We start from the raw sequence: 15,068 nt of genomic DNA, 5'->3' as shown, positions 1-15,068 counted from the left end.
AAAATAGAAAATTATTTTTGTTCATCTTTCATAGCATCTTATCTATTGTTATTGTAAACAAAAATAGCCAGTTACTATTGTCTTTGCTTATTTTTGAGCTACCTGAAAAAGTAATTTGTTAGAGATGCGTTAGGGGAAAAAAAGACTTGTAAAAATATGTAAACACTTCAAGTCAAATAAAGGAAAGGTATTCTATAAAAATTCCAGGCCCAAATTCTTTCTTTAGACACATCTGCATAAATTCATGGGGCTTATACAGGCATAACTGCAGGCAGAATTTGAACCTCCAAATTTAATTGATTAAAGTGAATTTTAAAAGCCTATACAAGTAAGATACATTATATAAAACAGCACACACAAAGTGGACAAATTTTTCCCTCTTCAAAATTATATGCTATTCTATTGCTAGAATAAACAGAATGTACGTCACATTTACATGTTCTCCAGATCTTATTGGTCATAACTATATTTATTTTAGTACAGCAAAACAAAGTCTATTTCAGACCTACATACCTCAGATTCTTTGTTATATGAACTAGGAAATACTGCATATTTTCACATTTTTCAGTGTGTAGAATGCTTCCTCAAATACACTACAAAATTCTGTGCATCACTAGATATATTTCATATTCACTGTAAAATAGTTCTAATACATTATTAAAAGCTAACTGGCCTGTATGTCTTTTCAGGTTCATTACTCATTATCTCCTCCAGTTCAGTACTTCAGATACAAGCTGAAGGACATCCATGTCTAAACATACAGTGTGATAAGATGAATCCAAGTGGTTGTTTTTAAAAGCTACATACATATTTTCATGTCAAGCAGTAACAGAATATTTTATTCAGTGTTTTTATGCTTACTGTACGTTACGTTACTATCAAAGTTCTGGTGAGAAAATTGAATTGCTTTTTACAGCCACACAGCCTGCTGCTTTAGGTTCTCAGCATTATACTTGGGTTGTCCCAATTCCTGGTTAAATTATTCAGGCTCTTGACATCACAGATTTCCACTATCTGATTGGCTGGGGCTTACAAAATAAAATCTTTCCTCAGGAAAACAGTTAGGAGGAATGATGGCAGTGAGACCAGCAGGGTTCTTACTCAGAAAAAAGCTGTCTTTGTCGGGTAGTATGAAAAAATATGTGAAAGATGCTATAAAAAACCTGCATTAATGTGATCCCACTTTAAATGGGAAACGGTGGAGGGATTTATGGAAGAAGCATGCATTTTTGGTAAAGGGAATAATGTGATTTTTGCTGAAAAATTTCCTCTTAGCTCAAGTCTAAATAACAGAGGCTTACTATATAAGATGCAAAAGTAGCAGCAGCAGCAACAGCAGTAATGGCTCATTACAAAGATGCTAGTGGCAAAAAGGTTATGTCGTTAAATTTGGTGACCGGATTCTTTCAATACCAACTGGGTAAGGGTGCAATTTGAAGCACTGACGACCCTTGCAGGTGGGGTAGGCAATGGCATACAGTGTGTAAAAATTGCAAAATGTTTGTGTCTTGTGTTCTTGGAGAAATGTGTGATCTAAGGAGAATTCAGATTATCTTAACAAATGGAAAGAACTGCCCTCCTCTCAATGGAAATTGTAAAAAGTACATGCTAAATTCCCATGGTATTTGTAAAAATCAAACCACTTTTCTATTTTACTTGTATCTTGGATCTCTAAATGGTGTAATTCAGTCTATTTATTTTACACTTTTTAAGAATAAGTACTAAAAAGTAGGAATCTATTGAAAATAGTTATTTTAGAGATGGTAAGGTATATGAGTCAACAGATTTTGCTTTGGGATGGGTCACATTAAAGAATATTTCTCTTATCTGCTGATCTAAACTGGCTATGCCTACCATAGGTCAGCTGCTAGTAGCTAGGAGTTCAGAGCAGGTGTTTCACCTGATTTTCAGTATGTTGTCAGAAGGGTAGTCAATAAACCCTGTGGGTGTTCTACCTAGGAGGGAGCGGGCCAGAATTGATTATTTTTCCCTTTTGTTTTATTTCTTTGATCTGAACGTTGAATTCTAATTATCCAATTCTAATCTCTGGTCTGATACACTATTCATTTAAATTGATTTACTCCTAATAAACATGGGTGTGAATGAAATAATCAGAGATTAATTTTGCTCCCTGGGTACATATACCCAGGACTAAAAGACCCTTGGCATGGCCACAGCTGGCTTGGGCTTGCCGAACTCGGGCTGTGCAGCTAAAAAACTTTGTGCTGATGATTGGGCTGGAGTCCAAGCTCTGGGATTCTCAAGCCTCCCAGACCTCAGGCTCCAGTCTGAGCCTGCACCTCTACATAGTGATTTTTCAGTCCCATAGGTCAAGACACACAATCCTGAGTAAGCTGACCTGGGCCAGTCATGGGGTTTTTATCCCTGTGTAGACATAGCCTCTGTGTCTCAGTCCCAAATTCCTACTCAGGTTGAAGTGTACTTTTCTCTGCAAGTAGTTCCACTAAAATTAATGAGGCTACTTACATGAGCAAATGCTCATCGATTCCGAGTTTGGCCTTTATGACTTACTGCACATCACACATGAAATACCCTATTTACATTGGTTACCAAAATAAACACTCCTGAATATAGTCTTGTTGCACACGTAACTGAAAATGATTTATTTTGTTTTCATCTACGATCATTTTTATATTCGTTATAGTCAGTTAGATTTGAAATATTTTATCGTAACAATTTTACTGTTGCATGTCAATATTCCTTTTTCTAAATTTTACAGATTTCAAATTATATATAATTTCATAACTGCAACTCTGTGTCTTGGCAGGTGCAGTTGTTGCACTTTAAAAATTCATTCAATTTGGAGAGGTCCCCTACCAGTTTGAATGATATTCCTTATACCTATTTAAAGGAAAATACCAGTGGAACCAATAGAATCTCTAAAAGCTGAATGAACTTAACAAGGGAAAACTGGGTCAGACTCACCAACCATAACAAAGATTAACAAAATGAAGAGTGCAAAAGTAATTTGCAAGTTTCAAATGATTTCTCCAGTCCAGTTCATAGCTCCAATAATGTACAGTATAGGATAAATACTAGAATTATAAAAAGTTCACCACTTTTATACATGGTGAACACATCTCACTAGTATATGTAATGCCATTTTATCAATGTATTTTCCCCTCTTTTACTGTCCTTCCTTGTGTATATGCTAACCCAGGGGTGAGCAAACTTTTTGGCCTGAGGGCCACCTCTGGGTTGGGAAATTACTTGCAAGGCCACAAATATAGGGCTGGGGCAGGGGGTTGGGGTGCGGGAGGGCGTGCGGGAGGGGGTGTGGTGTGCAGAAAGGGGCTCAGGGCAAGTGGTTGGGGCAGAGGAAGGGTGCGGGGTGTATAAGGGGGCTCAGGGAAGTGGGTTGGGATGCAGGAGGGGGTGCAGAATGCAGGGGGGGCTCAGGGCAGTGGTGCAGGGAGGAGTGCAGAGTGTGGGAGGGGGCTCAGGGCAGGCGGTTGGGGTGCAGGAAGGTTTCAGGGTGCTGCAGGGGGCTCAGGGCAGGAGGTTGGGGTGCAGGCAGGGGGGTCAGGGCAGGGAGTTGGGGTGCAGGAGGGGTGTGGGGTACAGCAGGGGGTTGGGGTGCAGGTGGGGGGTCAGGGCAGGGAGTTGGGGTGCAGGAGGGGTGTGCGGTGCAGCAGGGGGTTGAGGTGCAGGCAGGGGTTTGGGCTCCAGCCTGGCACCACTTACCTGGAGCGGCTCCGGGGTGGCAGTGGTGAGCACCAGGGCCAGGCAGGATCCCTGCCTGCCCGCCCTGGCCCCGGTCCTGTGCCGCTCCGGGAAGTGGCCGGCACCACATCCCTGCGGCCCCTGGGGGGTGATGGAGGGGGCAGAGAGCTGCATGTGCTACCCTCGCCTGTGGGTACCTCTCCTGAAGTTCCCATTGGCTGGGAATGGGGAACCGCAGCCAACGGGAGCTTCGGGGGAGGTACCCACAGGGGAGAGCAGCACGCAGAGCTCTCTGCCCCCCACCCCTACCCCAGGGGCCGCAGGAACATGGTGCCTGCCAGTTCCTGGAGCAGTGTGGGGGCCTGCCGGTTCCTGGGGGTGGCAATCCCGTGGGCTGGATCCAAAGCCCTGAGGGGTCAGATCCGGCCCATGGGCCGCAGTTTTCCCACCCCTGTGCTAAGCATTTAAAATATCTGTCCTGCTATTTGTAAAGAAAAAACCTTCATACTGTGACAGTCTGTACTATTACTCACCACTTTGACAAGATTATGTTAAATTTTGTACAAAGTATGCCTTCTGATGTATCATTTGAAAACTCATAATCTGCTGAGCATTATTGTCCTGATAAAATATGTGTATCAACGTTGTATGCAAAGTTATACGTTTCTACTTTATAACATTGCTGTAACACATTCCAGAGTTAGAAAGGCAGTGGTACTGGGACGGTGGGGGTAGTGGTAGTATTGTCAGAGTACTTGGTAGTATGACCACAATGAAAATGGAAACGAGAGGGCATTTTATGAATAACATTATTTAACACTTTTCATCTCTAAATCTCAAAGCACATTAGAAAGGTGATTAAACATTATTTTCTACCATTTTTACTGATCAAGAGCGCTCACATGACTTTTTCAAGGTCACACCACAAGTCAGGAAGCAGAGGCAGGAATAGAATTCAGGTTTCCGGACTCTAGTCCTCTGTCATCTGGTGAACCACAGTGCATCCTTATAGAAAGAAAGAAGGAACCTCAGCTAGCATTGAATTTTCTGTAGTGTAGGGTAAGAGCAATGTTCAAAACTATTCAGTGGTGATAAAAAAATCACATTGTTGGTGAAACAGGTAGTTCTTTAAAAAAAACCTATTAACTTTATGCATTTGATCCCAGTGTTATAAAATTCTTTCCTGTGCCAAAATTCGCTTACCACAAGAGAAGGGGTGGACCATCAGGGAGCCAGTTATGGCTCTCTGATTCTCTCCTTTTTACAGCTGTAACCCCAGTATAGGTTAGAACAGTTAGTTCAGAAACTGGTTTCACCTGTATCAGCTGGCAGCAACCTGCAAGGGACCAGCTGAGAATTGGCAGAGATCATTGTAATGTCAGACATGCTCTTTAAACCAGTGCAAAGAGCAAGAGTGCTGTAGAAACTGGATATGCCAGCAGCTCCTGCTTGCTAGGGTGCATTGTCAGCTGGTCAGATATTGGCAGTGTCCCAAAAAGTTAGGCTTCTAAATCCATAGTTGGTCACCTAAATAAGTGGTCTGATTTTCAGAGATGCAGAATACAGTGGAGGTTGTGAGTGTTCAGCACCTTGAAAAATCAGGCCACTTTTTTCAGTGCCTAAACACTGGGTGGGATTTAGGATGGGATTTAGGCATCTAACTTAAGCACTTTGATTTGTACTCTCTCTCAAAACACAAAGGAAGTATGATACTTAAACATAGTTGTGAAGCACTGCTAATAAACAACTGTCGGGACATTACTGGGAGAAGATTCAATTTTTTGTTACATGGGAATTACAGGCAAAATTAACAGATTTACAAGAAAAAGTGACATTTGTAGAGCTGTTGCATGATATGTAATTAATATTGTTCTCCCATCATGTAACTCCCCAGTGAGCTTTAGCAATGTCTAATCCCACTGGTTCCATTTTTTTTCCAGATGAGCAAGAAGCAGTGCAAAAGAGGACTTTCACAAAATGGATCAACACTCATTTGGCCAAGGTAATAAACATCTTGTAATGATCCTTTTTTTAACTCAAATCCTGCTCCTCTGCAGAATATCAGGGCGTAAGGCAATGGAACCTCTGCAGTTCTGCTGATCAAGATAGAAGTAGGTTGCGGAGACCCCTCAAAAGGGGATCCACATTACCTGTATGTTTAGAGGTTTAATCTGTTTCAAGATGACAATGGTTTTGGGGGCTGTGGCATGGCCAGTAGGATCACAGCTGCTCAGCTTCACTGGTCAAAACCCCTTGCCTTGGAGAAAGGGGTAGCACAGCGGCTGCTACTACAGTCAGGAGGAAGTACTGTGTGACTGCCTTGTACAAAGCAGGACATTGTGCAAACTGAGTGGCGTTGGTACTGTCGCTCAAAGTATAGTAGGATAAAGCTTGACCCAGCTACCCCTTAGGTGTTCAGCCTCACAGGGTACGTCTACAAAGCAAAGAAAAATCCACGGCTGGCAAGTGCCAGCTGACTCAGACTCAGGCTGCAGGGCAGTTTCATTGCTGAATAGACTTCCTGGTTCGGGCTGGAACCTGGGCTCTCGGACCCTGCCACAGGACACAGCTCTACCTGGGATTATCAATTAAATCAGTAAATTACAATATTTAAATATAGGTGGTGCTTTTTGAATGGCATATTTTCTAAGTCATGCATCCTAAAAGCCTGGAGAGATGTTTTACTCTATAGAATGCACTGGTTAATATATTCTGAAAAATGTTCAGACTGAAGGGTATATTCAATTCTAGATATTCTAGATATTCAAATGCATCCATCTGATATGGCCTACTGCATTATTTTAATGGATCAACAAAGCTTACCTGCATTATAGAGGAAAAAATGAGAAACGTCCCCATATGAAATGAATTGACTTGGCTTTGCAGAATTCAGCTGCAAGAGCAAGGGCATTTTTAAACATCCTGGTTCTGGGTACTCAGGATTTGGAGTAGGAATTAGCTTCATCTCCCCAACCCTCCAGAAATGCCTGGAAATACCAGAGCATGGGCCCTGATTAAGCAGAGCACTTAAGCACATGCTGGAATCACATTTACTCCAATTGGATTTCAGGGGAACTTCAGGATGAGCTTAAATGCTTAGATGAATCAGGCAATAAAGATTTGCTGGAGGGGTGAAAAGTCACCTCTTTGTTTGGGATTCTTCCGTTTTTTGAGACAAACGTATTAATTATTATTCATTGCTAACTGTTGATCATTTCCATTAGGGATGTAAATATCATTTTTAAAAGTACCCGTTTAAACTATTAAAATTATATCGGTAAACTGTTTAATTGTTAACAAGTTCAGCCAGCAGAAGGGGGTGCAGTACCATCCGCAACCGGAGAAGGCTGTTTGCACACGAGTGGTGTTTGTGTGTGTCATAAATATAAAGGGAAGGGTAAACACCTTTAAATCCCTCCTGGCCAGAGGAAAAACCCTTTCACCTGTAAAGGGTTAAGAGGCTAGGATAACCTTGCTGGCACCTGACCAAAATGACCAATGAGGAGATACTTTCAAAGCTGGAGGGGGGAGAAACAAAGGTTCTGTCTGTCTGTGTGTTGTTTTTGCCCAGATCAGAGCAGGAATACAGGTCAGAACTCCTATAAAGGGTTAATACGCAATCTAGTTAGATATGTGTTAGATTCTGTTTTGTTTAAATGGCTGATAAAATAAGTTGTGCTGAATGGAATGTATATTCCTGTTTTTGTGTCTTTTTGTAACTTAAGGTTTTGCCTAGAGGGATTCTCTGTGTTTTTAATCTGATTACCCTGTAAGGTATTTATCATCCTGATTTTACAGAGGTGATTCTTTTACTTTTTCATAGAATCATAGAATCATAAAATATCAAAGTTGGAAGGGACCTTAAGAGGTCATCTAGTCCAACCCCTGCTCAAAGCAGGACCAATCCCCAACTAAATCATCCCAGCCAGGGCTTTGTCAAGCCTGACCTTAAAAACTTCTAAGGAAGGAGATTCCACCACCTCTCTAGGTAACGCATTCCAGTGTTTCACCACCCTCCTAGTGAAAAAGTTTTTCCTAATATCCTACCTAAACCTCCCCCACTGCAACTTGTTCTGTCATCTGCTACTACTGAGAACAGTCTAGATCCATCCTCTTTGGAACCCCCTTTCAGGTAGTTGAAAGCAGCTATCAAATCCCCCCTCATTCTTCTCTTCCACAGACTAAACAATCCCAGTTCCCTCAGTCTCTCCTCATAAGTCATGTATTCCAGTCCCCTAATCATTTTTGTTGCCCTCCGCTGGACTCTTTCCAATTTTCCACATCCTTCTTGTAGTGTGGGGCCCAAAACTGGACACAGTACTCCAGATGAGGCCTCACCAATGTCGAATAGAGAGGAACGATCACGTCCCTCGATCTGCTGGCAATGCCCCATCTTATACATCCCAAAATGCCATTGGCCTTCTTGGTAACAAGGGCACACTGTTGACTCATATCCAACTTCTTGTCCACTGTAACCCCTACGTCCTTTTCTTCAGAACTGCTGCCAAGCCATTCAGTCCCTAGTCTGTAGCGGTGTATGGGATTCTTCTGTCCTAAGTGCAGGACTCTGCACTTGTCCTTGTTGAACCTCATCAGATTTCTTTTGGCGCAATCCTCTAATTTATTTAGGTCCCTCTGTATCCTATCCCTACCCTCCAGCGTATCTACCTCTCCTCCCAGTTTAGTGTCATCTGCAAACTTGCTGAGTGTGCAATCAACACCATCCTCCAGATCATTTATGAAGATATTGAACAAAACCGGCCCGAGGACCAACCCTTGGGGCACTCCACTTGATACCGGCTGCCAACTAGACATGGAGCCATTGATCACTACCCATAGAGCCCGACAATCTAGCCAACTTTCTATCCATCTTATAGTCCATTCATCCAGCCCATACTTCTTTAACTTGCTGGCAAGAATACTGTGGGAGACCGTGTCAAAAGCTTTGCTAAAGTCAAGGAACAGCATGTCCACTGCTTTTCCCTCATCCACAGAGCCAGTTATCTCATCATAGAACGCAATTAGATTAGTCAGGCATGACTTGCCCTTGGTGAATCCATGCTGACTGTTCCTGATCACTTTCCTTTCCTCTAAGTGCTTTAGAATTGATTCCTTGAGGACCTGCTCCATGATTTTTCCAGGGACTGAGGTGAGGCTGACTGGTCTGTAGTTCCCAGATCCTCCTTCTTCCCTTTTTTAAAGATGGGCACTACATTAGTCTTTTTCCAATCGGCCGGGACTTCCCCAGATCACCATGAGTTTTCAAAGATAAGGGCCAATGGCTCTGCAGTGACATCCATCAACTCCTTTAGCACTCTCGGATGCAACGCATCCGGCCCCATGGACTTGTGCTCGTCCAGCTTTTCTAAATAGTCCCGAACCTCTTCTTTCTCCACAGAGGGCAAGTCACCTCCTCCCCATGCTATGCTGCCCAATGCAGTTGTCTGGGAGCTGACCTTGTTCGTGAAGACAGAGGTAAAAAAGCATTGAGTACATTAGCTTTTTCCACATCTTCTGTCACTATGTTGCCTCCCTCATTCAGTAAGGGGCCCACACTTTCCTTGACTTTCTTCTTGTTGCTAACATACCTGAAGAAACTCTTCGTGTTACTCTTAACATCTCTTGCTAGCTACAACTCCAAGTGTGATTTGGCCTTCCTGATTTCACTTCTGCATGCCTGAGCAATATTTTTATACTCTTCCCTGGTCATTTGTCCAATCCTTCACTTCTTGTAAGCTTCTTTTTTGTGTTTAAGATCAGCAAGGATTTCACTGTTAAGCCAAGCTGGTCGCCTGCCATATTTGCTATTCTTTCTACGCATCGGGATGGTTTGTCCCTGTAACCTCAATAAGGATTCTTTAAAATACAGCCAACTCTCCTGGACTCCTTTCCCCCTCATATTATTCTCCCAGGTGATCCTGCCCATCAGTTCTCTGAGGGAGTCAAAGTCTGCTTTTCTGAAGTCCAGGGTCCATATTCTGCTGCTTCCTTTCTTCCTTTTGTCAGGATCCTGAACTCTACCATCTCATGGTCACTGCCTCCCAGGTTCCCATCCACTTTTGCTTCCCGTACTAATTCTTCCCAGTTTGTGAGCAGCAAGTCAAGAAGAGCTCTGCCCCTAGTTGGCTCCTCCAGCACTTGCACCAGAAAATTATCCCCCACACTTTCCAAAAACTTCCTGGATTGTCCGTGAACTGCTGTATTGCTGTCCCAGCAGATATCAGGGTGATTGAAGTCTCCCATGAGAACCAGGGCCTGCGATCTAGTAACTCCGTGAGTTGCCAGAAGAAAGCCTCGTCCACCTCATCCCCCTGATCCGGTGGTCTATAGCAGACTCCCACTACGACATCACCCTTGTTGCTCACACTTCTAAACTTAATACAGAGACTCTCAGGTTTTTCTTCAGTTTCATACTTGAGCTCTGAGCAGTCATACTTCTCCCTTGCATACAATGCAACTCCCCCACCTTTTCTGCCCTGCCTGTCCTTCCTGAACAGTTTATATCCATCCATGACAGTACTCCAGTCATGTGAGTTATCCCACCAAGTCTCTGTTATTCCAATCACATCATAATTCCTTGACTATGCTAGAACTTCCAGTTCTCCCTGCTTGTTCCCCAGCCGCTTGTATTTGTGTATAAGCCTTGAGATAACTCACTGATCGTCTGTCCCTCTTTTTTTAATTAAATTAATTTTTAATTAATTTTTCTTTAATTAATTTTTTCTTTAATTAAAATTCTGCTTTTTCATTGTTCTTAAGATCCAAGGGTTTGGGTCTGTGTTCATCTATGCAAACTGGTGAGGATTTTTATCAAGCCTTCCCCAGGAAATGGGGTGTAGGGCTTGGGGGGATTTTGGGGGGGAAAGATGTTTCCAAGTGGGCTCTTTCCCTGTTATGTTTGTTAGACGCTTGGTGGTGGCAGCAATAATGTCCAAGGGAAAAAGGTAGAATAGTTTGTACCTTGGGGAAGTTTTAACCTAAATTGGTAAAAATAAGCTTAGGAGGTTTTTCATGCAGGTCCCCACATCTGTACCCTAGAGTTCAGAGTGGGGAAGGAACCTTGACAGGTCGTAAACGGGGAATTTTCCTGATAATGGACCTATAAATAAGTACTTAAATTTAAAATAAACATTGATTGCTCTTCATAGGTAAAAATTATGTTGATTTGAGGTTTATTGAGAAAATAGCAAGAACATCATGCTGTGAAATAAAATGTTTTTATTTCCTTTCTTCTAAGAAATAACACATCATTAATTTAGTTATTCTGGCATGATGTGAATACATTTAATAACTGATTAGAAACATTTTATAGCAAGTCCCAGATGATTTCTAGGACAGAAATATTTTACAGAGATTTGTATGCTCTATTCAAACTGTAAATGCTGAGCTTTAAAGTGCTGGACAATGAAAATATGATAAAGATCTTGGTATGAGCAAAGCTAACTTTTGTGATCATCTGCATTCAACAAGTACTGTATGCAGAAATCTATTTTTCTGTTTAAAGTTAATTTAGTACCAGTTAAAGGTGTTGTACTTGCAGCCCTACAGTCTGATGTCCTCTGTCCCAGAAAGAGCAGCTCTTGCCTTAGGATGAAATGGTAGTTCAGCCTCCATACCAATTCATTTTGTGACCTCTTCTGCGACCTTTTGAGAGGAGACTCAAAGAGCTTACTTTGTTTTGCCCAATCAAATAAAGGCTGAGGGGAGATACAACTGCTTCCTTTAAATACATCAGAGGGGTAAACACCAGGGAAGGAGAGGAGTTATTTAAATTAAGTGCCAATGTTGCCACCAGAACAAATGGATATAAACTGGACATCAACAAGTTTAGGCTTGAAATTATATGTAAGGTTTCTAACCATCGGAGGAGTGAAGTTCTGGAGCAGCCTTCTAAGGGTAGCAGTGGGGGCAAAAAACCTAACTAGCTTCAAGACTGAGCTTGATAAGTTTATGGAGGGGATGGTATATTGAGACTGCCTACAATGGCATGTGGACCCTCTGTGACTGCTACAGCAAATATCCCCAGCTGCTGGAGATGGGACACTAGACGGGTAGAGCTCTGAGTTACTGCAGAGAATTCTTTCCCAGGTGTCTGGCTGGTGGGGTTTTCCAACATGCTCAGGGTCTAAGTGATTGCCATATTTGGGGTCAGGAAGGAATTTTCCCCCAGGTCAGACTGCCAGAGTCCCTGGGGTTTTTCACCTTCCCCTGCAGCATGTGGCATGGGTCACTTTCAGGTTTACACTAGATTAAATAGTGGATCCTCTGTAATTTGATTTGAGGACTTCAGAAACTTAGCCAAAGGTTATGGGTCGATTACAGGAGTGGTTGGGCAATGTTCTTGGCCGGCAGTGTGCAGGAGGTCAGACTAAATGATCATGATGGTCCCTTCTGGCCTTAAAGTCTATAAGTCTATGAGACCGGCAACAAGATGCCTATTATGAATGGTCACTGAGAACTGGACTGATATTTTCAGCTTATTCCACATTGCTCACCAAACAGCCATTACATGGTAATGACTTTCTGACACTATCAGTATGGCTCAGAATCAAACTTGGGATCCACAGATGGAAGGCTTCGTTTTCCATTACCAGGCCCCTAGGCAGGTGTGTCCAGAAGCCTGGTTGGATGTTCTTGATCACAGTAAGGTCCATAGTTCTGTAACAATAGGTCATCAGCTTGCCTGTAAATTGGAGAGCAGCATCCCATCCCCTAAAAAACACCCTAGTTTTGTTCTGCCTCCTCAGCCGCAGGCAGAGTTTATGCCTAGGTCCAGTGGCTCATCCCTTTTGGCTGAGGGGAGGGTCCTTTAGATATGGCTGGGGCCAAACCCAACCATCCCCAGCGCCTCAATAGGTGCAGGCAGGGTTCATTAAAACACTCCTGTATGGTGAATGACGAGACATGTCCCTGTTTTTCAGCAAAATAAACTGCCTTCATCTAAATTGTTAGCTGCATTGGGCTTCGAGGACTTCAACTTTAGTCTCCCCTTTATTTTATTTCTCTGCTGAGGTACTGCAGCAGCTGAAACCTTTGGATTCTCATGGAGTGGGAGGCAAAGCCAAGGAGAATGGGAGAGAGAGAAGTTTTCAATCCCCCAAATTATATAATGGCAGTAAAAAAGGGACAGACAACACCCCAAATTTCTTATTTCATTGGGACAGTAGGGAGAGGGGAGAAGAAGGTGACAACAGAGAGAGAGGGATGGAGAGAATGATTTTAGACAACTCCTCCCTCCCCAAAACCTTACAAAAGACTGAAAATGATGCAAAATTCATGTATAGGAAAAACACCAAAAAGCATTGCCAGAAAGGGGGATGGCCAGGCCAAGTATGTAATGTGCTGCTTCTGCTCCACTTGGGAGCATCCTTGGGAGCATCCACCATAATTTTAAAACATGGAAGTGGTATCACTTCCTGATTGCTCTTGGAGTGAATGCCGCTTGGGGCCAGGCTGGTTCAGGGGTGTATAATTTACCTTTGCTATGTTCAGTGACTAGTCCTGTAGTGTTACTGTAAGTTTAATTGGTTTGCTTCTTATTGCTCTCCAGAAATGCCTGCTTAGCATTTTCATGATACATTAGATTGATATCTTCTGCCTTTTTTGGATGTGTACTACAAAGTTTCACCATAACTGATTTCTGCCTTTTATCCTGGGTTATAACAAACGGATAGTTCTGCTGATTCAGAAAAGTTGCTTAGGGCTAGTTCCTTTTGAATAAAAACAACAAAGAGTCTGGTGGCACCTTAAAGACTAACAGATTTATTTTGGCATAAGCTTTTGTGGGTAAAAAACCTACTTCTTCAAATGCATGGAGCTAGTGAGGAACAGTGAGGGTAATTAACCAAGAGTTGTGGGAGATTCTCCATCACTAGTATTTTTTAAATCAAGATTGGATGTTTTTCTAAAACATTTGCTCTAATTCAAAAAGGAATTAATTCAGAGAAGTCCTATTTTATGTAGGAGGTCAGATGAGATGATCACAGTGGTCCCTTCTGGCCTTAGAATCTGTGAAGTTATACCTGTGTAAAACAGGTCTGAGAAGAGAATTAGGCTCTGCAAGTGTTGTACCCATAGCATGAGAATGACCCAGAAACATTAAACATTGATACAAAATTCTCTACCTGTCATTTTTAATTTATTTTTTAAAGTTAGTTATTTTAATTACTTATCCTATTTTTTCTTTCCCTTACACTGAGTTTTTTTTTGTGGGCCAAATTCTGGCTCAGTTACCAATCCAGAGGAAACACTTTGAGTTTGGCCCTTGTTCTACAGATTTCAAAATTAACACTAACTTGTGAAATAAAATTATTGTTAGCACTTCATTGTAAATATTCCGTCCCATTTTCTCTGCGTCTATCCTAAAGTTGCATTACGCTTTGGGTGATGTTTTTTTTGGAAGAAGCATTTATAACTAGTGTCCTTGCTGCTCTTCATGCACATTTGGTAAAAACATGGCTTTGTGTTGTGTTCCTCACCAAAATTTCCCCTCTTCTCCATCTTGTGTAGCAAACAATGCTACACAAATACCTCCCCCGTCTGCCCCCACATAGGTGACACCCTTGTTCACGACAGGTGTCTGAATTACAGTGGAGAGGTGGTTTCTGTGTAAAATGGTCATTGACTGTATGACACCAGACTGACCCTCCCTTCTCATTTCTTGGACATGGGCCATAGTGCAGAGGGAAAATATGTCAAAGTTAATATTTGCTCTTCAAATGTGAGAGGGGTGAAAAATGTTACAGAGGATGGCAAGTCCCTAGGTTTGCCCTTTTGCATTTCTTCCCCACCAAAGAGTCAGATGAAAAGCCTTATATAAACCTAGGATATTATTTCTTTATTTTATCATCCTATTGCTATAATCCTTTGGTACTAGCTGATTAGTTTGGTTCTCCTTTGCTGCATGATGCATAGAGATGCAATGTGCCATCACTTGGGGCCAGATTGTACCCTTTATATTCATTTTGTTATTGCTATTGATATTGTTGCTATTGTTATTATTTATAATTATTATTGTTATTACACCAGAGTCCTGCTGTGTCAGGCATTGCATAAGCATAGTAAAGAGACCATCCCTACCCTACCAAGCATGTGTTCCATTTACTTTACTGGGAGCCATGAATGTTTCCAGGGTAGAATTTAGATTTTAGGATTTTCCAATGACCTCTGTTTTAATGGTTATTATACCATCTTTTGGAGAAGAATTAAAATCTGTAATTGAATGAGGGCCTTGGAAAGATTTTCAGTTTTTAGTGAGGATAATCTCTTTTTATCAGATTTCTCCTTTGCTGCTCCTTTCTTCTACTATAGTAAAGAACTTGTTCTCTCTCTCGTGATGGATACGTATTCAGAGCAAAGCAGTTACTCTCAGACTAGGGGAAAAT

General features: G+C 42.1%; 1 protein-coding gene across 1 annotated transcript in view; it reads left to right on the top strand.

The window, feature by feature from the left end:
* SYNE1 (spectrin repeat containing nuclear envelope protein 1) overlaps positions 1-15,068 on the top strand; it is a 507,598-nt gene that overhangs the window by 78,381 nt on the left and 414,149 nt on the right. The window contains 1 exon segment of the mRNA XM_043511213.1: positions 5,625-5,686. Within this exon segment, the coding sequence (XP_043367148.1) occupies positions 5,625-5,686 (62 nt within the window).

Source organism: Dermochelys coriacea, chromosome 3, assembly GCF_009764565.3.
Source record: "Dermochelys coriacea isolate rDerCor1 chromosome 3, rDerCor1.pri.v4, whole genome shotgun sequence".
In the NCBI taxonomy this organism is placed as follows: domain Eukaryota; kingdom Metazoa; phylum Chordata; order Testudines; family Dermochelyidae; genus Dermochelys; species Dermochelys coriacea.
Note: the sequence above shows the minus strand (reverse complement) of the source record. Positions and strands in the feature narration are given on the sequence as shown.